Source organism: Ursus americanus, chromosome 12, assembly GCF_024610735.1.
Source record: "Ursus americanus isolate L20-20 chromosome 12, mUrsAme1.1.p, whole genome shotgun sequence".
Taxonomy (NCBI): Eukaryota; Metazoa; Chordata; class Mammalia; order Carnivora; family Ursidae; genus Ursus; species Ursus americanus.
In genome coordinates this window covers 657,091-682,087 of record NC_142138.1, presented here as the reverse complement: position 1 = coordinate 682,087, position 24,997 = coordinate 657,091, and the positions used below count along the sequence as shown (strand labels likewise).

The 24,997-nt window shown below is 60.5% G+C and overlaps 1 protein-coding gene across 1 annotated transcript; it reads right to left on the bottom strand.

Moving 5' to 3' along the window:
- Positions 1-1,973: 1,973 nt before the first annotated feature.
- FOXO6 (forkhead box O6) lies at positions 1,974-23,351 on the bottom strand. Its single transcript, XM_045799475.2, has 2 exons — positions 22,349-23,351; positions 1,974-4,229 (listed from the first exon to the last, which is right to left on the bottom strand). Exons 1-2 carry the CDS (start codon positions 22,760-22,762, stop codon positions 2,958-2,960), a joined length of 1,686 nt encoding a protein of 561 aa, XP_045655431.2. The 5' UTR covers positions 22,763-23,351; the 3' UTR covers positions 1,974-2,957.
- Between the last annotated feature and the right edge of the window lie 1,646 nt (positions 23,352-24,997).

Below are 24,997 nucleotides of genomic sequence, written 5' to 3'. Positions count from 1 at the left end.
TCCTGCTGGCTCTGAGATCCTTGGCTGCTCTGCTCACAGCCACCTCCCCAGAGGCAGCGGGGGCCACGGGAAAGCCTGGGCATTGGAGGTAGGCACAGTCTGGGCAAGAACCTCGGCTCTGCCCCTTGCCAGAAGCGTGGCCTCAGGGAACAATTCCAATCTTGTTCACTCCTCAAAACAGATCTGAGATGGGTGCTACTGCCCCAGCTTCCAGACCAAGAAGGTGAGGCTCCAAAGGGTAAAAGCACTAGGCGTTATTTCCAGGACCACGCTCTTTTCACAGACTCTAGAGCTCAGTGTTCTGGTTTTCCTCCTCCTCTCCCTTCGGCTGCTCCTTCTCAGCCAATGGGTTCCTCTTCCTGTGCCAACGTGTTCTTAGGTGTTCCCTGGAGCAGACCTGGGTCGCCCTGCTCTTCCCACTCAGCACCATCCCCCGAGCCACTCCTAACACCTCCGTGACAACCTCTGTGCTCCTGATTGTTTAACTTCCCTCTCCAGGGTTTCTGACTCCATGATTCAGCTGGACATCTCCAGGCCACCATGCTGCCCAGTGCCAGGCACTGCCATTCACACGGTAGATACACTGCTAAACATCCCTCTCAAATCCCGAGGGTTCTGTGGAGCCTCACTCAGATGGAGCCTGTCTGAGGCTGAGTGGACCATCTTCCCCAGGGCTCCCCCTGCCTCCATGCTCTCCTTAGGGAATGGCCCTGCCCGTCTAGGTGCCCGACTAGAAACCAGGCATCACGTGATTCTTCCCTGTCCCTCACCCCTCAGTGTCCAATCCAAAACCAGTCCCAGTGATTCTATATCCAAAATATATGGGAATTCATCCTCTCCCCTCCTGCCCCACTGCCCTCCCCAACCCCTCCTGGTTTGAGTCACCACCCACACCTCGGCCCGGCCACTGACCCTCTCCCCCTCCGGCCCATTTGCCTCCCCATCACCAGTAATCTCTCCATCTCTTTGCTTTGGCCACACTAAACTGCTTTTGGTTCTGGAATCCACATGGTCTCGACTCCAGGCTTCTCGACATGCCATTCCCTCTCTGTCTGAATCCCTCCCCTTCCCAGTGCCAATTCACCCTTCAAGGCTCAGCTGAGACAACACTCCCTCCAGGTACCTTCCCTGACTCCTAGAGCCTGGGACGGGTACAGCATGCCATTCATTCCCACAGCGGCCTGTCTCCTCCGTTCATTACAGCTCTGATTGGTAATCACCTGTTTACTCACCTGTGTCCCCCTTGAGCCTCTGAGTTCCTTGAGGGCGGAGATTATGCCTCTGATGCTCTCTCCGGCAGCCCCAATGCTTGGTACAAGACCTTGGCACTTAAAGGTGCTCACTAAATCTTCCATGAGTGAATGAATGAATGAGTGCAGGGCTGAGCACATTACACACCTTTCCTCATTTACTCCTCAGCAGAAATCCGTGCAATGGGTGCTACTATTCTGTGGTCTAGACCAGGAAAGTAAGACGTTGAAAACTTGCCCATGGGCACAGAGCTAGCAAAAGGCAGAGAAAGAATTGAGAGAAGTCTGTGTGCCTTCAAAGGCCTCCCTTCCATTATCCCACTCTGTCTTCCCAAGCCATGTTCCCTTTCTGACCCTGTTTTCTCATCTGTACAATGGGAACAAAAATCATACCTAATGCAGGACCTGACACCATCAGGTTCTCAGTGAGTATCTGTCCCTTCTCTCCCAACTTCTGAGGCTTATGTATTCAGGACAGAATTTCCCCCAAACCAGAAACTTTCTGCATGCATATATTCACACAAACAGGTGCAGAGCTCCACACAGGCACACCGCCAGCCTCCAGAACTCAGTAGGCGCTTAACCAAAGTGTGTTGAGAGGACAGGCATCAGGGAATGCTGACATATACTCAGACACAAAGCCGCAATAAGGGCTCAGGCACAGGGACCCCCACCGATGATCCTGCTCCGTCATCACCAACCCTGCTAGCCCAAGGCGCGGGAAATATTTAAAACAATTTTATTCATGAAAATATGCTGTACAATGCACTCTACACGGCCTCGACACGGCACACACGCACACGCACACGCTGACGGCACGGCCACGGTACACTGCCTACGATATGCGCCGGGGACGCCGCGCCCACAGCCCGCCCCGACAGGACACTTATAAATACGGGAGAGGAGGCAGGACTGGAACGGAGAAAGGGGTGTCGGTTTTGGGGGTGTATCCGGAGCTGAGGCCTGCTGGAGAGGCTGAGACCAGTACTGGGGGGCGGGGGTGGAAAGGGGGATTGACTCCAACCTGAGAGGAGAGGAAAGGAAAAGCTAGGGCCTGCAAGGATAGGAGGAAGGGGCTGAACCATGGAATGGGGGCTCTAAGGGTGGTTTAGCGCTGAAGGAAAACAGCTCAGGGTGAACAGCCAACAGGTAGGTGTGAGTGCTTCCAGGAGGGGGTTCCTGGCTTGGGGTGGGTGAGGCTAAGACCAGTGGGAAGGTGTCAATCGGGAATCAGATCCGGTGGGGTGGGTGAGGCTAAGACCAGTGGGAAGGTGTCAATTGGGAATCAGATCCGGAGTTCGGGGTGGGTGATCCGTCGTGGCGAGGGCCCCTGCAAATGAAACTTGAAGATTCGGAGACGCCCCCAGCCCCATGCCACACCTCCTGGTTGGTATCCCCGGCCAGCGCAGCCCCCCTGGCTCGTCCCCACTCCCACCCAGCCCGAAATTCCGCTCCGCCTAGGCCTCCTGCCCCCTGGGGTGGGGAAGGGAGGGGAGGAGGAGCGGGTCTCAGGAGTTTGGGCCAGACCTGCAGGTGCCCCAGCCCCTCCCCACCACTTCCCTCCGCGGTCAGCTTCTGAGCAGGCCTGGGGCTGCCTCTCGGATCCTCCCGTGGAGCTGAATCTGGGATGGGGCTCAGGGGATCAGGACGGGAAGACGGAAGCCCCTTGGGGGCGGGGCGGGGCACCCGGGGCGCGGGAGGCGGCCCTCAGCCCGGCACCCAGCTCTGGTTGGGGGGCGGGGCCCCGGCCAAGCCCGGCGGCGGCGGAGGCAGGGCCGAGTCGAAGTTGAAGTCCATTTCGTCGCTGTCCATGAAGTCGTTGAGGATGATGGACTCGACGTCGCACTCGAGGCTCCCGCTGAACATGTCGAGGTCCAGGTCGGCCGGGAAGCGGTCGGGCGCGGCCCCCAGCGGCCCGGCGGCGGCCGCCGCGTACGGCCCCGGCAGCGCGTCCAGCAGGAGGCCACCGGGCGGGGCCCCGAAGGCGGCCGCGTGGCTCGGCGGCGCCAGGCCTGCGGCGCCCGCCTCGCCGGGCAGCGTCATAAGGCTGATGGGGTGGGCTAAGGCACTGCGCGAGGGCACCGGCGGCGCGTACGGGGCCGCGCCCTTGCCGGGGTAGGCGGCGGCCGCGCCCGCCAGCGCCAGCTCCCCGGGCGCGCCCAGCACCGGGCCGGGCCTGGGCGCGGGCGGCGGCGGCGGCAGCGCGGGCAGCGCCCCCGGGCGGAAGGGCGCGGCGGCCGGCGCGAAGCTGGCCTGCTTGTTCTCCTGGATGGTCTGCATGGGCAGGCGGCGCAGCGCGCCCAGCGCCGGCGGCCCGAAGCCCCCGCCCCCGCCCCCGCCCCCGCCGTAGGCGCCGCTCTTGCAGCCGCCAAAGTAGGCCGGCGTCCCGGCCCGGGCCCGCGGCCCGTACGCGTCCTGCGCGCCGTCCAGCAGGGCCTCGGGCAGCCCCGCGCCGCCGCCGTGCAGCCCCAGCGGGGCCCCCAGCTCCGCCAGGCGGGGCAGCTCCCCGGGGCAGCGCGCGCCTAGTGCGGGCGACAGCGCGCTCGCCGGGCTCGGGTACATGAGCGGCGACGAGGGTGCCAGGGCCTCCAGGGCCTCGTCGTCCTCCAATTCGGCCGCCTCCCCGAGCAGGGGTCTCCCGCCGCCGCGGAAGTCGGCCCACGCCTCGTAGTCGTCGCTGGCGTGCGAGGCCGGGCTGGTGGCCCACTTGGCCGCGGCGGGCACAGGCCCCGGGGCTGGCGCGCCCGGGGGGCTGTCATCGGGGCTTCGCTCAGGTGCCTGCAGCTGCTTCTTCTTGCTCGCCTTGCCCTTGATGCGCAGGAACTTGGCCCCGTTGTCCATGGACACGGCCCGCCGCCGAGGGGTCTTGCCTGTCTTTCCGCCCTCGGGGTTCAGCATCCACCAGGAGCTCTTGCCCGTGCCCTCGTTCTGCACGCGGATGAAACGGGTGTGCAGCGACAGGTTGTGCCGGATGGAGTTCTGTGGCCAGAGACAAGGACATGGGTGGGGGAGCGGGAAGCGAGGAGGCCATGAGAAAAGAGGAGGAAGTGATGGAAAGAGGGAGAGAAAATAGAGAAAATAGTGAGAGAAGAGGAAGGAGAAGGGCCAGAAGGGGCAATGGGAGGAAACAGAAATGATGAAGGGCGAATGAGGTAGAGAGGGGGAGGACAGGTGTTAAGTGCCAGGTTGGACAGAAATACCCACCTTCTACCCCAGAATGGTACCACTCTTGCCTCTCCAGGGCACCCCCCTCTCCCCACAACACACAGAGGGTGGGGCTAGAACTTTGGGCGTGGCCTCTCCCCAGGAGGCATGGCAGAACCCTGAGGGCTACTCTTAAGGAACTGCAGCAGGGCCCCCTCTCCCCAGCTAAGCCAAGCCCCGCCTGGGGCTAGCCAGGCTGCCAGGGCCCCCCAGCAGATTATGTAAGGGCTCATGCCGCCCGCCGCAGCTCATTTGTCTGCCCCCTCCCTCCCCAGCCTGGCATGGCGCCAGGAGCCCGAAAACCCAGGGCTCCAGAAATCAATCTCGCGGTGACTGATTAAGCCCTGTTTAGAACTAATTGCTCTTTCGTGTGTGGGGAGAATAAATTACCTGCTTTAATTTCGTGTCTTTAAAATGCAACTGCAGGTAGAGAAGACTGTTAACCCTTTGCTGGGAGGGCCTGGCCAGGGAAAGCAGAAAAGGCTGGGGGTCCCTAAGGTGGGTAGAGGCCAGAAACTCTTCTGAAATTTCCCCCAACTCTTGTGAGCTCCTGTGAACTACAGAAGCCTAGATTCCCAGCTAGCCCCTCAAAGCACATCCATCAGCCATGGGGACCTCAGACCCCACCTCTGCTCAGCGCCCACCTTCAGGCCAGCCCAACTCAGCTCTCCAGCCTGCCCTCCCTTCCTGAGCACCTGAAGCAGGGGAGCTCTGCCCCCAAAGCCCCTTTCTGGTAGAAACTTCACAAAGTCCACACAAATTAGGTGGCATAATCCCCATTTACAACAAGAGGACCAAGGCTCAGAGAGGTCAAGTGGCTGGCCCAGGGCTACACAGCCGCTTCTGCTGTCACTTCGTTCATCCCCGGGGCTGTACGTCTGCCACCCCTGTACACACTCTCTTCTGAATCTCTGCTGGGCCAGAAAGGCGGGGCGGGGGGGCACGGCTCCGATGACCTGGTTCCCCACAGGCACCTGAAGGCCTGCCCTCCCCACCTCTGGGGCCCCGCCACCTGGTGGCCTTGACCTCCGGACTCAGGCACTGCTGAGGAAACAGCATGGGCTTGGCTCTCAGAAGGGCTGGGCAGGATGCCTGGCTCTCTTCAGCCCCCCAGCGCTGTGACCATGGCCCTTGACTCAATCTCCATGAGCCTGAGTGCCTCAGTGAACAACTCTGACCAAAATGGGCACCTTTCAGTAGCCACCTCAGAAAGCTGTTCGATCACGACCTGAGGAAATGTGTGTGGGGACGTGTTTGGTGAGAGCGCACCGGGTGCTCACAAGCCCTGGTTAAAGGCCTCACTCTGGCCAGAAGACCACACTTTGAGATCTCCGAGCAGCCGGGCTCTGTCTCTCCCTGCGTAGCATCGCGTCCTGAGTGTAACTGTGCTAGGCACCAACGAGGCTGGGAAGCTGGCATTACCCCATCTCACTGTACCAGGGAACAGAGGCCCAGAGGCATGATGTAATTTGCCCAGGGTCCCACAGGCAGCAATGCCAGATACCACGCCAGATCTAACCCAGCTCGTGGACCTACTCTTAACCTGTCTGTCCGCCCAGCCCCATAACCACTGACCAGTGAGGGCCCTCCCTCCCGCCTTCTTCCCACCAGGCTCCAGGAGGAGGAGGTCCTTCCTGCTGCCCCACTCACACTCCCACAGCTCCAGGTACTGACCTGACTCTTCAGACACCCCGCCCCATCACTGGTACTTTCTGGTCTTGGGAAGTGACAGCTCCAAGGCCCCTCCCAGCGTTGCCCTGCCTGGCTTCTCCTGGGATCCTGTGAAGAGGGGAGCTAGACCCCCAGGGGGTAGTGCTCCCTCCAGTAGGTACCCCCTTCCCACCCCTGCCCTTGCACCTGGCTCCCTAGCCCCTCCCGCACACCTGTGTTCAGAGGCCTCAGGGGCCTCAGTTCTCTCCATGGGCCTGTCTGGCTTCACAGAGGCTCCGCCTCCCAGCTCCTCCCGCTGGAGGTCTGTCAGGCAACCCCTCTCCATCAGTGTCACCGCGTGCCAGCCTGGTTCTGAGTGCCCAGGGCGGGGCATCGCCAAGTGCCAGCACCCACTCAGTACCTGCTTGTTCAGCCCTAGGTGTTGTAACTGCTTTATCTCGCGCACTCTATCAAACTCCATACAGCTCGGAGATTGCGATCCCCGTGTCCGGATGAGGAGGGCAAGGCTCAGAGAGGTTAAGTACGCTGCCGGTCACACAGTTCAGACGAAAGAGCCAGGTATCGATTTCAGGTCACTCTCACCCCGAGTCGAAAGGACATCACATTCCACCACGGCAGAGAGAAACGAGTCAGGGAATTTCCAAAGAATCTTAGGAAGCCAGTACTCTAGTGCTTCTCCAACTTTCCATGTAAACTATCCCTAGAAGCTGGCAGTGTGGGAAGACTGGGGGCATGTCGCAAGGTCGAAATTTCCTGTTAAGTCTTGTGCTTCGTTTTTAGCGTGCAGGGGGATTTTACGTTGTACTTCATAATGCATGTAGGTTTTCTGAATATAAAAATAATGTTTTCAATTATTTGTACCCAGAGTGCCTGCTCTGGGCCTGTGAAGGTTTGCACTCTTGTCCCCTCTGCTGCCTGCCTGGCCGGGTGCCCCTGGGAGCTGGAGCCCCAGCCTGAAACCACTGCTGGTCCAACCCAGAGAGAAGAAAGGACTTGCCCAAGATCACCCAGGACCTGGTACCAGAGCAGGGGTTCGAGCACAGGCCTCCTGACCCCTGGCCTGGTGCTCTTCTCACCCCACCAAGCCTCACCTGGGCAAGCCTGTCTGTGTGTCCGGGCCTGCTTCCCCACCTGGATACTGATGAGATGTGCTAAGTGTGCTCTGTGACCTTTTCAATTTGACACTGCAAGTTCTTGAACTCATCCAGTCCCCAGGTTTTCAAGCTTTTTTTTTTTTTTAAGTAGTGGAACTCTGTTCGCAAATGGAATCTAATGCAAAACGGAGTGTCACACACTCAAGCCGTCAGGGAGCGGGGGCGGGGTGCCTGGAGCTGGGCTGGCTCGGCAGCTCTGGCACTGGCACAGAGCACCAGACCCCGGTGGAGGGCTGCTGCAGGCCGGATGGATGGGGCTGTTGAGGCCTCGAGGGCTGCCCCACCTGGCCCGGGGTCACCCAGGGAGGGAGCCCGGAGCTGGCTAAGGACCTGGGTCTCTGCCTGTGGAGCCGGGCTGGGCACCAGGTGAGGGAAGTCTGGGTCCCGAAGCCCAGTCCGGCTCCTCGGGGCCCAGCCACCTGGTCCCAGTCACAGCTCCCAGCCGAGACGCGGTGGCAAGCGCGGATCACAGCTCACCCACGAGGCCTCCTGGGAGGCCAGAGGCCACGGAGGAGGTGAGGGAGGCAGAGGAGGGGAACGCCTCTGCCAGGCAGCAGTAACCAGGGCTCCCTCTCAGAGTCGCCTAGCAACCCGCCACCACAGCCCCAGCCCCGGCATGCCCAGGCTCCCCTGTGCCCAGAGCTGAGCCTGGCTTCTGGGGCCTCACGCCTCCCACCCCTCCACGCGGGCCTGGGGCGGGTGAACGGGGGGGGGGGGGGTCGGACCGCCCGAATTTGGAAGGGAAGCCATGTTGGGGCAGAGGAAAAGCCCAGTGGCTTACATCCATCCCACCCCATTGTCCCTCGGAACCCAGGCTAGGGAGGCTGGGCCCTGCGGAGAGGAGGCTGGTGCAGGGAAAGCGCATGGGCTCTGCTGCTGGATCTGGATTCCAGTTTTGGCTCCAACATCCCATGAGCAGTGCAAGTCTGGCGGCAGGATGCTTTGAACCTCTTTTCCTCAAACAGCTACCTGCGCCCACCCTTGCCTCCCTACAGCCCTCTACCACCAGCGGTCAGAGTGGCCCTTTAAACAGCCTGGATCACGTCCAGTCCTGCCCAGAACCCTCTGACGCCCCCCATCTCACAGTAAAGAACGAAGGCCTTGCCTTAACCCACAGGCCCCTCCGTGACCTCTCAGACTCCTCCCCTAACACTGTCCCGCGTGAGTCCTCCCTCCTGTTCCTTGAACCTGCTAGGCGCGGTGCCGTCCTGGGGCCTGTGTCTCAGGGGAAACTGTTCGCCCAGACACCCCCATCAATCTCTCATCTCTTTCGAGTCTGCGTGCAGATAGAATCTTTTGCAACGAGGCCCACCCTGACCACTCTAACCCTTTTCCTCCTCCCTGCCATTTCTTGGCCCCTTACCTGCTCTCAATTTTTCTAAAGCAATGATCACTTTCCTAATTAATAGATAGTTTGTATACACACATTAATAAATTAATATGTAAGTTCTATATAAATATATAATTTATTTATATTCTGTATTTATCATTTATTGTTGGGTCTCCCTCACATTAGGATCTAAGTTTCATGAGGGATTTTTGTCATTCGTGACCATACCTCATGTGTTTGATGCACACCAGGCATTTAACAAATGCTCACTGAACGAATGAATGAGAGAGAGAGTAAGGGGGTAATACTGGGTTGCAGGGAGAAGAAGTAAAGGAAATGGGACAGAGTAGTTGGCACATGAGAGCCCAAACTGGGCTGAGAAGGGAACATGGGCAGAATGAGAGACAAGCATGGGGCGGAAGAAGTCAGGAACAGCCTGATACACAGAGGGAGGCTCAGAAGAGGGTCAGGGCTTCCGTGAGAAATGAGGAAGGTCTGGGGGGGGGGTGACCCTGCACCTGTCCACCCCAGACTCCCTCCCCGCTCTCTCCCACTGCCCAGACAGACTTGAGTCATCCAGGGCCTACTGGGGCCAAAGTCTCTGAGAGCCTGTCCCCCCTGGGCAGGAATACACGCTGGGAGCCCCGGGGGGAGAGAACCACCTCAGCCCTGCTGCCGGTCCCTCCCGCACAGACAGGGTCGGATCCATTTGGTGACGGCGGCTTTCTATCCAGCAGGACGCCCTCATTTATTCCCAGGACACCCTTCGCCCACAAGCAGTAATGCATTCATCTGACAGCACAACCCCATTTATCCAGCACCCCAGTCCCATTTATCCAGCAAGTACAACCTCATTTGCTAACAGCACTCCATTCACCTGATGGGCCCCCTCATCTATCCAGCAGGACACCCTCATTTATCCTCCAAGTCCGAGTCTCTCCGTCTGCCTGTGGTGGGCTGTGCTCTCTGCCAGTGCACCCGACGGGTCCTGCAGGACGTCATCTCTCCTACAAGTACTCCTCATCCCCTGACAGGACAACCTCATCTATCTCATAATGCAGCCTCACCTTGCCTCCAAGTACCACCTCATCCCCTGACAGGACAACCTCGTTTATCTTCCACTACAACCTCATTTCTCCTCCTCGCACAGCTCCATTCTCTGATAGCTCGCCTTCCTCGGAGCCAGAGCCCCACCAGAGCCCCTGGGGTGGGGGGAGAACGTGGAGATAAGAGTGGTCTCCCCATTCCGGTCCCCTGCCTACAGAGGGCTGCCTGGCACTAGGACTCTGTCCCGTCTCCGCCCACCCAAAAGGGCCCATGGACTCAGACTCGGAGTTCCAGATTGCTCAGCCCAGCCAGTGCCCCACCATTACCCCACTTTCCATTCTGTCCCCTCTAGGGTTCAAAAGGGCCCACGGGATTGATTTCCTCCAGCTCCCCAGTAGGGAAAAGATCCCATCTGGTTTGATTTGTAGCTTTTGCTGATTTCTGCAGCATGGACACTCCCATCGCAGCCAATTTTAAGCTGCCAGCATGATGTCACTGAGTACAGAACTGGGAAGAAGTGTGCAGGACCGGCTTTCTGAGCCAAGGCAAGCCAGCCCCAGCACACCACTGGCACGTGCTTCAAATACCAAGGCAGGAGAAGGGCCCCACCTATCACACGCCAGACCCAGGCTAGGTTCTTTAGATGCATTTCTTCTTTCAATCCTGATAGCCATCCTGCAAATAGGTGCTGCTATTTTCCAAAGAGGGGAAAGTGGGCTCGGGAGGGTTAAATGATGCCTAAGGCCACAAAGCTGGGCAGTCATGGAGCCAGGTCTGGGTCTCAGAGCTGTTGAGTTCCAAAGCCAGGCCTCTTCCCACCGCCTCCCGTAGTGTGGCAGGGGACACCATCCCGCCCACCTCAATGGCCATCCCTGCCTTGGTTCTCAAGCCCAAGCTTGCTGGCTTTCATCAGACAGGAAACCCAAGTCTTGTGTCCCCTACCCACCACAAGTCCTATGCTACCTCCTGGCCTTCCTGACATCTGGGGAATTCCAGGGCCCTCCCAGTTCAGTCCTAGGACCCGTGCCCATCCATCCAAGCCCAAAGCCAGGTACGGACACCTCTCAGGTTCTATCTCTGACCGAGGTTCAGCCCAGCCCCTCCCTCAGGAAGCTGACCTCACCTACCCAATGGTGATGATGATCCCTGGGCACAGACCACCTCTGGGGCTGTGTGAGTTCTCTGATCCCCTCCATGGCTCCCATTGGCCTTCTCCCTCCTTCCTTCCCTCCCTTCTTGCATGAAGAAAGGTTGAGAGCAGGGTTGGAATCCCAACTGCCTTCATGTGACCTTGGGCCTCCCCTGTAAAAGAGGGTAACGATATTCCTGGGGAGGGTTGGGACCTGGATGGGATCCTGCACGTCAAGAATCTCATCCTCTCCCTAACTCAGAGCCCCAGGAGCAGCCCCTGTCCCACCTTTACCCCCTACCCGACTCTGGAGCCCCAGGCTGGCCGGGAACACACGCCTGTCTCAGAGCCACAGTCTCTCCAAGGGTCACTTGCTCGGCCACCTGGGCTAAAGCTGGGGTGCTCAGTCCAGGCAGGCTTCCTGGCAGAAGGGGGTGACCTGGAGAGGCCTGAGGCCTTGTGCAAATCCTTGGTACCAAGGTCTGTAGTGGAGGAGGAGTAGAAGGGCAGGTGGGGGCACCGGGGTCACAGATGTCAACAGGGGATTGGGCTTGGGGTCAGCAGTGGAACAGAAGTGGGCAGCCAGGGACCAGGAGGAACCAAACGTCCAAAGCAAGGCATGAGGTCAAAAGACAGGCCCTGGCACCCCCTCACCCCCACCCTCGAGATAGCGGGGCCCCCACACCTAGCCTGGGTACAAGCAAACCGGCAGCAGAAGTCAAAGCTCTCCTCTACTCCAGACCCCAAGGCTCCTCATCTCCTGTGGGCTTGGGTCCAACTCCAGACCGACATACAAGAACCCTCTGAGGCTCCACAGCCTCATCGCCCCCATTCCCTTCCGCCCGCCGGGGCTCCAGCCGCCCCGGATGTCTTACTCGGCCAGGCCTTTGCACACTCTGCTCCCGGGGCTCCTCCCTCCCCGACTGATGACCAGTTCCTGCTGCTCCAGCAAGGCGAGCTCTGGGACGTCTTTCTAGTCCCCTCTGCAAATCCCAAAGGCAGTTGTTCCCACCTCAGTACTGCTGCAGGACTAAAACCAGAGTATAATCCGGCAGGAGTCAGCCTCCGCACTTGAACTTTATGGGGCAACCCCTGGCTCACAGGAAGTCAACGCCCGCGACGGAGCCCTCAGCAGCCGTGAGCCACTCAGGCCTGGCAATTCTCTGCCACTTCTGCTCAGCAAAACCTCAGGCCAGAGTTCCAGGCCTTGCCTCCTCACTCCTGCTCTCCCCTCCAGTTCCTGCTGCCTCTGCCACCGCCCTGCTTTTCCTCAGCGCTTCCAGGCTCCTCGGGGAGGATCCAGTCAAGTAAGGAAGGAAAGAAACTACCATTTACTGAGCATTCATTATGTGCTAGGCACCGTGCGGCAACACTTAAACTCTTACTGTCTTTTTAACGATCCTCTGAGTTGGTTTAGTGTGCCTATTTTACAGATGACAAACTGAGGCTCTGAGAGACAGATGGAGCTGCCCAAGGTCACATGGTGTATGTGGTGCTTCGGGAAGGAATTCACACCCAAGGCCCTTGCTCTGCCTCTCATCCTGAGATGCCTCTTAGGAGGAGCCCAGGCCAGACAGAAGCTCTAGGGTGGGCCTGGGGTAGGAGCGGGGGTGGGGCTGTCCACACTGGCTCAAGTCCTCCAAAGACTCTTTCCTCCCTCATCCAAGATTAAAGGGGATCCCTAAATGCAAAGCCATCCAGGCCTCTCCCTATCTCTCCTCAATCTGAGCCCCGTCCTTCCCTCTGCATGCAGCACCTCCCTACACCCCTGCCCTAGGCCCTGGGAGCAGCTGCGGTGACCTCACCCAGCCCTGCCCTGGGCCCAGCTCTGGGGAGGGCCCAGCAGCTGTGTCCCAGCCCTGTAGGCTGGCTCCTGGGGGGAAAAGAGGAAGAGTGGGCACAGCGCCAAGAGAACCATCTGCTCTCCCAGGGGCATGGCCACCCGCACAGACACTGGCCTCACCCCCAGGGGCTGCCCTTGGCCCTCTGTCCTTACGCCAAGGGGCTCTAGGAACCCAAAGCAGCCCACCCAGACCGGGGCACCAGCCCTCATCTGCCATCTGTCTTCTGGATTCTGAGAGGTCCTTGCAGGACATGTTGGAGCATGAACGTCCCCTGAAAAATGAACACGTGCTCAGGGTAAGCTCTGGGTGTAGAGGCCAGAGGCCAGGGCTGGGTGTGCTTAACACCGCATGCATGCCCCAGCCCCAGCCCCATCCTAGCCGCCTGAAGAGCCGGAGATCCCCTGGGGGGAGGGGGGCCTCCAGCCCCTCACATCTGCTCAGCTGGCAGGTGCCTCTGGCAGAGGGCAAGCCCCCTTCCCCCACAGCCCCAGCTCGGGTTACAGAGAAGGCAAGGCCAGCAGAGGACAGGGGGAGGGGACAGGCGGGGTGGAGGAGGCAACACAGCTTCCCAGAGTATTGGGGGAGGGGAATTCAGATCTCTGGATGGGTCTCAGAGCCAGAGAGGGAAGGGCCATCTCCAAGGTCACACAGCCTCCCAGTGGGCAAAGAGAAGCCCGTGTCCAGGGGCAGGCAACCCTGGGTTCAAGGGTGACCTTGAGCAAACCATTGCTTTCATCTGTGAAAATATTGAGCCTAAAACCTGTCTGCTAGCCTCCCAAGGCCGCGAGGAAGGCTCTGTAGGAGAAAAAACAGCGGGTCAAGCTAGGGGCAGGTGGAAACTTGGACATCCTCAAGAGCTGACACCTCAGGGACAGAAAGGGAGGCATGAGAGGAAGGACCACTCTCCCCCAACACACACACACACACACACACACACACACGCACTCACACGAGGCAGTGTCTCTCAAGGCTCAGGGCCCAGGATCCCCACCCTACACAGCAGCGGGGAAGGGATTCCTTTCCTTTCCCAGAGCAATGTACGACAGGGAGGATGCTTGCTAGGATTTCTTGGGGACTTTATAAGTATCTCTCTTGTAATTCTCACCACAAAGCTTGGACATAAGTCCTATTATCACCCCATTTTGTAGAGGAGAAAACGGGCTCAGTTGCCCAAGGCCACGCAGAGCCAAGTTCTGCTCCTTCCCGCTGCCTCCGAGGCTCCTAACCACACCACAGCCTCACCTCCAAGATCCCCCAGGTATCAGAGGGTGCGGCATGGCACCTCAGGCCTGCTCTTAGACTCTTTGGGCCTCTACCCCTACTCATCTTCTCCCCTGGACCCCAGTGCCAGGCCCCCTGTCCACACCACCCCTGAATGATCTTTCCGCCTCGATCAGTCCCCAGCTTGGAGGGCCAGGTCCCTGGCTGATATTCAAGACTGTTTCCTTTAGTCCCCTGCTTGCTTTCCCAGCCTGTGCTGGGGTCCTGCTGTGCTCTGACCAATAGAACCAGACCCCAAGGGCTCCTAAAGAGTCCTGAGGGTTTGACCTCCTTTGTCTGGTTCCCCTCCCCCACCTCCAAATACCCATAGCTCATTACTGGGCCTTCCCTCGTGACCCTGAGCAATCTTTATCCCCCAGTCAAATTCAGGAGTCCTCATCTTATCTCCCCAGCTTGACCTGTGGGTCATTCAAGGTCAGGGAGCCAGTTTGGTTCCTCTCAGCAGAGGTAGTGGGTGGCTAACAGGTGTAAGCCTGGGTTAAAGTGAATGGAGGAAGCTGTCATCACCCTTGGGCCTGCAGATGAGGTGAGGAAGTGGGGAGTGAACAGCACAGCATGCCAGTCCGACTTTGCCCTCTGGTGTGGCCTTGTCCTCGGGGAGCTCTGTCTGAGAGAGGGAGCCAGGTGCCCCTTGGAGCCATCCCCCCCAGGCTGGAAGGGCCAAACTAAGACAGAGCAGAGAGACAATGATGGAGATGGGGAGGGGGCAAGGCGTGGCAGGGGATGAGGGTGTGTGTGTGTGTGTGTCTGTGTATGAGCTTGGATTGGCCTGGCCTGAACATGGGGCGAGCGAGGAGTTAGCCCCGGGAGTTTTATTTACGTCACTTACAGCAGGATGCAGTAAAACACACTTTCTTTCTCCAGCCTTAGTTTCCTCCTGAAACGGGGAAAGTCACAGCAGCAGCTTCACAGGGTGCTGCGAGACTTAGAAGAAAGCACATGTGTAATGGCACCTGGCGGCTGAATCCTGGGCCAGCATAGTTCAGTGTAGCCGATTCGAGGGTCAGCAGAGCCGAGTGATGTGGCTGGAGAGACTGCCTGGGACCAGGGGGCCAAGGCCTTGAGTGTCATGCTAAGTGAGGCCCCTGGATGGGACCCTGTAGGAACAGCACTACCCTGGACACATAGGGAGCTATCAGAGAAGAGGGGCTGCGACTTTCAGGTCCTTCCTGGGCCAGTTCCAGAGGCTTGCTGAGTCTTTACGCCACCACGCCTCCTCCTGCAGCCAAAGGCCCTCAGTGGCAGAGGGCATCGGCCCCCCGCTGCTGGCTCCATCCTCTCCAGCTGTGTTCTGTACAGCGCGACTCCTAAGAAAGGAGGGTGAAGGTGCTGGGGCTGGAGAATCTGGTGTTGGAGCTGACTGCGTGGCCTTTAATTCTCTGGAGGACCTAAAAAGAGCCAGGAGGAGGGGAGGGGGGCTCCACTCTAAGCAGACTGCTTAGAGAAGCTGGTCTACACTGGGAGCAGAAGGGAGGGACATGCCCGAGTCCCGGATGCTACCATCGAAGGCATTGGCTCAGAACCTGGTCCATCAGTAGACGGACCTGTTAAAATCAGACCCTCTGAGAGTCTGAGATAGAAACTGGGAACCTGCATTATCTGAAAGCCTCTAGGTAACTCTGATCATCAACCAGGTTTGCCAGCAATGAAGGATTTAAGGCAGGAAGTCTTAGAGAGATGCGGTGGGTTCCAGAATCACTTGGGAGGTGGGCTTGTATTCAATCCACCCAAGCACCCAGCCTAGTCTCTCAGCAGTGGCCCAAGGGATCCGTCTAAGAGTCAGCGGCTGCCTTGACGAGCATCTGACAACGGCAGGGGATATGAGGTGTAAAAGTGGCAAAGCGAGGGGGTCCTGAGATCACAGGCAGCAGGGAAAGCAGGAGGGGGGGCAGGGCCTGGCCAAGGCCAGCTGAGGGCCCAGGAGTCCATACAGAGCAGTGCGAGCTTGGCTGGCTCCTAGGGGAACCGAGGAGGCCCAGAGGGCTCTGGAGCATGAGGGAGCCTTGGGGCAGGAGGGCTGGGGTGCTTGGGGCTGAGACTGCATAGCGCTGGGAGAAACATGGGACAGATAGGTCTGTGTCTAAATCCAGGCTTAGCCTCGTCCCAGCTATGGTGCCCTGGCCAAGTGACTTCACCTTTCTTGGCCTCCATTTCCTCAACTGCAAAATGGGGCTATTAACACATATCTGGCAGGGTCCAGGGAGAATGTAAAAAGAGAACGTTTGTGAAGTGCCCAACAGCCTAGCACCCAGACATTAATTCTCTTAATTCTGGTTCCCCTTCCCACAAGAGGCACTCCCCCTTAGAGACCAGAAAGGTTTCTCTGCAAAGAGGGAGGCCCCAGGGGCAGGGTGTGGGAGGCCCCTCCCCCACACGCCACCTGGCCCCCCTCCCACCTCCACATATGGGTTGGGGGGTGGGGAGGCAGCAAACAGCCAAACCCTCCCAAACAGGAGTTGGTTTCCATGGTAACCAGGGTGCCAGGAGGAAGGGGGGGCGCTCCAGATCCAGCTGTCCCCCTGAGCACCCTACCCAGGCCCCAGAGCCTTAGTTAGTGCCCACCCAACACCCTGCACCCCCCATCTGTCTGCTCTGAGGGCCGAGGCTGCCATGAGCACTCCCTTCACTGTGTCCAAAGTCCTTCTGCCACCTGGGTATTGCCAGGGTCAGGGTAGGCATCCCCAAGCAGGAGTCCCAAGTTCAAGTCCATCCGCACCTGTAATCACAGGCTTGCACCCCTGAGAAGTCCTATCAGTACGCCGTGCCCAGGGTCCCAACTAACCCCTCATGGCTCCTAGAACCAGAGTGTTTGCCAGTCACAGCCCTGAAAGAACCAGGGACCAAGTAAAGGCCCTTTGGACACCGGTGAGAACCTCAAGGATGAGAATGAGAAAGTGCTTTGCTCCAGCTCACACACTCTGGATCAGGTTCTCTGACCGGTGCTCTGTGGGTGCTCTGTCCGGCCCTCATCCGCTCTGGACTCCGCAACTCCAGCTGACCCAAACAGCTGAACTAATACACCAGGGGTGGAGCCATGCTCCAGGGGCTTGGACCACGGCCAGGGAGAAGGAAGGAAGTGCTAACAACTTTTAAGACCCATCTAGCAGTAGTATGGGCGGTCCCAGAGGCCAGAGCGCTCAGCCACTAGGGGTGTGTGAGAGGGGACTGAGCTGGGGAAGGAGGCGTTGGGTTCCATGACTCCCCACCTCCCTTAGAGACCCGAAGTCTGATCTGGAGGTGGAAGAAGTGGGCCCCAATGTGCGACCTGTTTCCCAGGTACCCACCCCCAAGTTGTGAGCCTGCAAATAGGGAGGGGCTGCTGGTGAGCCTCCCGCAAGGTAAGGGAGACAGTGAGGGGAGGAGGGGGCTCCCCCAGCTATAGCCAGTACACCCATATCCCAGAAGCTTATAGCCACACCCGGTTCATGACCACCACCCCCACACCCCCTCACCAGACCCAGACAGAGGGGCTTCGGCAGCCCCCGAGACCCTGTGTGGTGGCCACCACCAGCTGCCACTGGAAGACAAGACCCTGGACTGCAAGGAACAAGGCTGCACCCTTTCAAACCCAAACACAAGCCCTCTCCTCCAGCCCCAGTGGCACAGAAAAAGTTTGAGTTTTGGGGTCAGAAAGGGGTTCAATTCCCCGGCCGGACACTTCCTAAGGATGTGACCCCAGGGCAAGTCACTTGTCCACCCGGGAAACGGGATGCTAATCCGCCCCTGGAAACATGGTGGCCTGGATGGGAAGGGATCTGCGCTAGGCTAGGGGGCGCCCCTTTCCAGGCCCTCTCAGCCCTCCCTGTCCCTGGCAGAGGCCCCCAACTCCAGTCAGTCCTGAAGCTGGAGTCCTCAGGGTGTGCAGCGAGGGGGGCCCCAACCCACAGAAAGTGGGGGTTGGGGGGCGCTGAACTTTCGAACCCGCAAACCCCCCGCGCCGTTCATTACCTTAACACGAGTTAAAAATAACCGTCTCATCTCTTTAAATTAGTCTGTCTGCAATTACCGCCTGGCACGGCGCTGCCCGCCATCGTCCCGCTGGAGCGGCGCCAGGTGGCAGGCGGGGCCCTCACCCTGTCTGTCCGTCTGTCTGTCTGCCTGCCTCCCCATTGCTCGTTCTCCCCGCAGCCACCCCAGGGGCCTCCCCGCGACCCAGACTCCGGAGCTCCCCAAGTTGCGCAGGGAGGGGGCCGGGCCTGGGGCTGGCTGGCGGGAACGGGAACGAGGGGGCCGGCGGGGAGCAGGGGACTGGGGTGGGGGCTCCGGAGCAGGGCGGCGGGGGAGGGGCGCCGGGAGGCCCGGGAAGCCGGAAGGGCCCGCAGCGCGCCAGCGCTCGTGGGTGGGTGTGAGCAGGTGGCCGTGGGAGTCTGCCGGGCGTGCCAGCAACTGTGCCAGGAGCGGCTGGCACGGGCTCGTGCCCAGGAGGCGGGCAGCTGCCAGCCCCCCGCTCGTGCACCGCGGGGGGTGAGGACACCCCCCAACCGGGGCTCACACCGCCTCCTCCCGCACCCCCACCAGCCCTTGGGGCTGGGGATCCCCGGAGGACAAAGAAGGAGGAGGGAGCCCTACTGGAGCAAGCTGGAGGGAGGAGAGAAGGGGGAGCCCTCTGCACTCGCAGCCACTGCTCAGCCTGGCTGTAACAGGACCCTCCTCTTGGCCTCTGGATCAGTCCTTCCTTCCACCCCACTAAGACCTACTGGCCAGCCCCGGCCAGATGGGGGTAGCACTACCCCTCCCGATCCCATCCCCCAACCGCAGGGCTGCTCCAGGCCCTGAGGGAGAAGGGAAGTCCCCATCCACTGTGCTCCTCCCCCATCAAGCCTGGGGACAGGAATGGGAGGTGCCCAGGCCTGGCCTGGGAGCTCCCAAGGGAGCTGGCAGCCAGGAAACACAAAAGCAGGCAGAACAACTCCAGGGGCGCTAAGTGGAAGGAGCACCAGGACCCAGGGCAGTCTGGAAGGCTTCCTGGAGGAGTCCTGTTGCTAGGGAAGGTGGGACTGGAGCATCTGGGAGGAAGTGGGAGGCTCTACCTGGATGTCTGACACCACACTTTAAGGACACTAAAGAGGAAGGAGAACCTCCTGTCCAAGCCCTCATTCAGGGCCTGGAGACCCTCTGTCCTGGGAGAAACACTAGCAGCCTCTTTCGTGGCGTTTCCAGCACCAAGGCCGGCCTCTCTGCAGGCTTCAGCCTGTTGGGGGTCCTGCACCTGCTGCTGATCTGGCCCCCTCCTGTTCCTATCCGAAGCACCTCTGACTACCTCCCCACATCACAGGTGGGACCACAGGGCAAAAGCCAAGCACAGGGGCCCTTCCTGATCCGGTCTGCTTTGCCTTTCCCCTGCTACCTCCCTGCCATTCCTAGGAGCCAAGGGTTCCAGCCTGGCCCGCTCAACCCTCTGGTCTCCTACAGTTCCCCCTCCCTGCCTTTGCATCTGCAGTCAACATCCCTTGAGAGACTTTCTCCCAAATTCTGCCCCCCAGTGAAGACAGCCCAGGTCAAGTGCCACCTTCTCTGTGAGGGTTTGCCTGGGCTCCCAGGGGGTCTAAACCCACCTTCCCTGCACCCCTGCCCCCACCTCCGGCCCTTCCTGCCTGTAAAATACACAGCCTGGGTGTGGAGCCCTGATGCAGCCTGAAGGCAGGCCCCATGGCTTCCCCGGTGGTCCCCCACTCTCCATCTAACACAGGGTTCCGTATACCCCAGGGATTCAGGTGCAACCCTTCTGTGGGGGAGGGGAGGGAGGAAGGAACAATGGGCCCCAGCCCCAGCACCTGAGGCGTACCACAGCCTCCGCTAAAGCACAGGCTGGCTGGGAGTTGGGGATGGTCCCTCACCAGGTCCCAGAGGGACTGAGTGGGAATGGGGGCAGGGGCAGGAATGAGAGGAGAAAAAAGGCTGGGGGGTGGGGTAGAATGAGGACAGCCACGGACTGAATAAGATGGGAAAGGCCAGAGGCCCCTCTGAACCGCCCTCCTCCAGTGCCTGGGCGGCCTCAGCCAGGACCTGGGTCAGGAGCCCAAGCCTCAGGCTCCGTCTCCCATGCCCCTGCCCCAGCCCAGGCCCAGCCTGCCAGGGCACCATCCTTCTTGAGCCAGGTGCAGGGAGAACCAGTGTGTTCCCAGCAGCGTGGTGCAGTGGAAACCACTTCCAATGGGCAGGCAGGAGTCCTGGGCCATTGTCCCGCAACCTGAGTGAGGAGTTCCATCCCCTTCCAGGGCCTCAGGCTCACTGTCCGAGAAATGAAGTCAGGGGACTAAATTATCTCCAAGCATGTTGCCAGTCACATTCTAGGATTTAGACCTGCCCCTGTTCAAAGGCTGTGTCCCCCTCCCACACCCAGTGCCAGCACGACACTATTCCAGAGGCTCTGTGGGGCCTTGGAGGGAGACACACCTGGATTGGAGTTCAGCTTTCCCATCTACCCACTGTGTGACCTTGGGCAGTTCACTCCTCCACTCTGCGCCTCAGTGCCCAGCTCTGTAAACGGTGACAGTGAAACCTACCTCAGGGACTGCTGAGAGCGTTAAGGAGACACCTGGCACAGATGTCAGAAGGTGGCTGATGCCTAGCCCCTAGCAGCCCCTGGATGCCCTGGCTTGGCTCCGAGACCCTCATGAACTGCAGTTCTCCCTCGGCTTCCAGTCTCATGTCTCCTCTTGCCATCTTCCCCCTCCATTCCTGCTCCCTCAAGCTCAAGTGGAGCTCCACTTCCTGCAGGAAGCCCTCCTGGCTTACTCTGGCCCACAGTACCCTCCCCAGCCTCAGCATCCTCTGCACCAGCCACCCGTTCCCTCACACTCTCACCAGACATGAACCGGCGGCGCCTTAGTGCCAGGCTCTATGCTGGGTGCTGTGGGCACAGAGATTGCTCTGCCACCGCCACTGTCTTCTAACTGGTGGGTGGGGAGGGGAAATGAAACAGGACACAAAAGACTGAGCCCTAGGACAGGCAGGGAGAGGGCCAGGGAAGAGGGAGTCCTTAGCTAGCTAAAAAGGGTCAGGGAAGGCTTCCTGGAAGGAGCATCTAAACTCTGTGCTCTTGAGGACAAGAAATAATCTGCAGGGAGAAGCAAAAGGTGGGACAGTGCATGGGGACAGGGAGGGAGGTGGGAGCAAATCCCAAGGACAGTACCCACTTAGAAGTAAGTGTTCTCGTGGGGGCTGAGCCCAAGGAGACTGGAGACTCACGGGTGCTCCTCCAACCTGTGCCTCCATCCCATAGTGACCAGAGAGAGACAGAGAAGATGCCAGCATGAAGCCTGAGAGCCATGGGCCGCCAGGTCAGAGCACTGCGGCCCCTACAATGCAGCCACTGGGCAACTAGAGCTGCTGGAGTGCACCAGCCTCCCCTCCTCTGGCACACCTCCTTCCTCTGACCCTGTCTGCACCACTACCAGGTATGGCTCCCTCCCTCCATCTAGGCATGCCTCCCTTGCAGAGACCCCTCTCCCATAGGAAACCTAACAGCTCACAGGCCCTGGGCACAGCACCCTCCCCCCCCAAACCTCCTCCTCCTGCAAAGGCATCGACTATCCCCATTCCCCAACAAGATGGCCAGAGGAGGGTCTGGAGGCCACAATCCAGTCAAGCCCTCCTCCTCTCCCAAGATGGCTCCCCCCCTTTCCACTGGATGGCACTGAGGCCTCCCTAGGGTGCCCCTGCCCCTCCCCTCACCCCCAAATGCATCTGGGCTCAGAAAGCCAGGGAAGTGGAAGCCAGAGAGCCTGGGGTGGAAAGGGACATATCCCCAGCCCTCAATACCCTGCCCTCACACCAGCAGAGGTCATCACCAGCCCACCATGCTGATCCAGGCAAGGGGGGGACAGCAGCTGCCCCATGGAGAACTCAGATTCCAGGTCACCTGACCAGTTCCCCACCCCAGGCTGGCTGGTGCCCTAGGGTGAACTCTTGGCACCACGGGAAGAACTGTGGGCTCAGGGTCGCACTCCTTACCCTGGGGCCAGCTCCAGGGACGGTAGAGGGAAAGATTGGGGAGAAAGCAGGCACTGGCTCCAGGCCATTATTCCGGCTCTTTAAGGAGGGTGCCCCAGTGGAGAGGGCAAAACAAGAGTAACACACAAAGCAAACTCGAGGGGGTTAAGAGCCCCCCCCCATATCCGAGGCCTGGGAGTGGGTTCCTCTGCTATGCCGCCGTGGACGAGGTGGGGGTATCCCTCGGGGGGTGCCTCAAAGTGGCAGTCCCCTGTCACCTCACCAGACCTCCCACCCTGCACCCAGAGCACGCACACAGCTGCTCCCAGCACGCCCCCGCCTGTCTGCCGGCCGGCCCCACTCCCTGGGCACACACTCCGTGACCCCTAGGGGTGCCCCAGGGCCTCCCTCCCGACGGCTCGCCGGGAACCCGGACCCACCTAGCAGCCCCTGGAAGCCCTAGGCGGCGACCCCAGCCCCCCTCCCCAGCCGGACGCTCCCACCTTCCAGCCAGCCGAGCTGTTGCTGTCGCCTTTATCCTTGAAGTAGGGCACGTAACGGACCATCCAGTCGTAGATCTGCGAGAGCGTGAGTCGCTTGTCCGGGGCGCTCTCGATGGCTTTGGTGATGAGGTCGGCGTAGGACAGGTTCCCCCACGCGTTCCGCCGGGAGCTCTTCGCTTTCCGCAGCGGTCCGACCTCCGCGCCCAGCGGCGGCGCTGGGGCCATCGCCGGGGCCGTCGCCCGGCGCTCCGGCCCGCAGTCCTCGGCGCCCTCAGCCACCCCTGAACCCAGCGCTCCGTCCTCGTCGCCGGCCAAGTCGGGCTGCGGCAGGGGCCAGGTACACGAGCGCGGCCGGCTCTGCGGCGCGAAGTCCGGGTCCACGTCCACCTGATGCGCTCGCAGCTTCGCAGCCATGGTCCCGCCCGGCTCGGGCGAGGAGGGGAGGGAGACTCCGCGGAGGGTGGGCGGGCGGCTCCGGGATCTGCGCGCCCCGGGGAGGCCCGCGGGAGGGGTCCCTGGCGGCGCCGGCTCAACCGCGGGGCGCCATGGGCCGGGACGCGGAGACAGGGGGCTGGACGCGCTGGGAATCCCGAAGGGAGGGAAAGATGGGGGCAGCGAGGGAGCGGCGGCCCCGGAGCCCAGCGGGCACACACCTCGCCCCGCTCCGCTTCTAGCACCTGCCGCCCGCTTGCTTCTGCAGCCACCACCGCCACCGTCGCTGCCGCCGCTCCCCCGGCGCCGGCCCCGCGCGCGGGCCCCGCTTTCCCGGGACGAGGCCGGATTGCACCATGCCGGAGCCCGAGCCCGTGCCGGAGCCCGCGCCGCCGCCGCCGCCGCCGCCGCCGCCCCGTGAATGCCGCCGCCGCCGCCGCCGCTCCGGCTCCAGCGCCAGCTCCCGCGCCTGCCGCGCTCAGCGCCGGCTGCACCTCGGGATGGGCGGGGGACGGGGAGGGGGCGGGCCCGGCGCGGGAGAGGGCGGGGCGTGCCCGCCCGCGGCCAAGGAATCCTCCGCCTGCCCGGGTGCCCCGCCCGCGGGCTGGGGGTTGGGGCGCGGGGCTCCCGGCTCCTGGCGACCCCGCCGCAGCCCCCGCACGCAACAGCGCCGCCTACGGAGCAGGGGAGGAGAGGCGGGAGCGACCCCGCCCCCTGCTCGGCGCTGGGGGAGGGGGAGCGGGGGCGGGGCCCGAGCTCTCTCATTGGTTCGCAGCCGAGCTGTCCCGCCCACGGACTCGGCAGGATCCCTCCCAGAAGCGCGTCAGCGGGTTATTGTTACAACCCGGGGTTTCCCGGGGCAACGGGGAAGGGGCGGGGCCCAGAGCACTTGGCTCCGCCTTCTACTCCCAGGGGGGAGTGCCCCGCCCCCTGATTCTAGACCCCTGGTTTCCAATCTTTGAAACCTGATAGGGCGGATGACGGAGCTCTCCTTTGTGCCCTGGACTGGGCTGGGGAAAGGGCAGGGATCAAGAATATCTGAGTTTGGGGTCACCCTTGACCACAGTTGTAGCTTCTCCATCTGCAAATGGGTTCTTCATGGGCTCTTAGGGGACCTGTGGACATAGTTTTAGAGCGTCGGTTCTCAAAGTTGAACGTGTAACAGAATCAACCTGGAGAGCTGGTTAAAACATTGCTGAGCCCCAGCCCAGTAAGTCTGGGTTGGGGCTGGAGACTTTGCATTTCTGACAAATTCCCAGGAGATGCACCTAGAACCACACTTTGCACACCACTGTTTTATAGCCTCTGAGAGGCTCTCGCAGGGGCTGTTGAATAAGCACTTGCCCCAAAGTTCATCCTGTTTGGGGAGAAGCTTCTCATTTATTTAACAGATACTTACTGAGCGCCTTTAATGCGTGAGGCACTCCCTGTTCGGGCCACTCCAACAAGAGTGGCAGGCGACCGAGACAGATGAGGTCCCCACTGCACAGGCTAGTGGAGGAGTCAGATGTTGATCGGATCATCATATGGCCTCAGAAAGGACAGGCTGGCTGAGAACCTGGACAATCCATGACCTCACCCCACAGAGTCCTGGGCTGGGTTTCCAGACACCACTCCACCTGCCGGCCTTTGCCCCTCTGCCTGGAACACCCTCTCCCTTCCTCAGGGCCCTCATCGGAGATTCTCCCATTCCTCAAAGCTCAGCTCAATGTCAGTATCCTGACGCCTTCTCTCCCAGCTCCCAGCCCTGTCTCTGTACTTGCTTGCCCCCACCACTTGCTGCTCTGCTAGCAGCACCTTATTTCCCTTTAGTACAGTATTTCTCTTTGGCCAGTCAGGATACAGAAGCCTAGAGCGGGGAGGTAACTGGCCAGACCAGAATCCCAAGCTCTCCAGCCTGGGTGGTACTGCAGCTAAAGAGCCCGGAGACCAGGCTGAAGACTGCAGCTTTCCTCTTTCTCTGTGCAGCTGGGGGCTAGTCCCCGCCGTGAGACATAGCTGGCTCTCAAAAATGCCTTCCTTCCAGCTTAGGTCCTGAGGAGTAGGGCCAAGGGTGAAGGTGGGGGCAGGGCTGGAGGGGCCCCTCCTCGCCCCCCCACCCCAGGGTGGAAGTAGGCCCAGCTTGCAAATGCCTGGGATGGCATCTGCCTGAGTCACATCCCAAAGGCAGGGGTGGGCATGGGAACCACTGGCCGCCCCCGCTCTACACACACACCT

What these genes read in the sequence shown, in the direction of transcription:
- FOXO6 (XM_045799475.2), bottom strand. Translation starts at nt 22,762, where the DNA reads ATGGCTGCGAAGCTGCGAGCGCATCAGGTGGACGTGGACCCGGACTTC. An exon ending in ACAGCTCGGCTGGCTGGAAG is followed by an intron (nt 4,230 to 22,348) that starts GTGGGAGCGTCC and finishes CTCTGGCCACAG; the next exon opens with AACTCCATCCGGCACAACCT.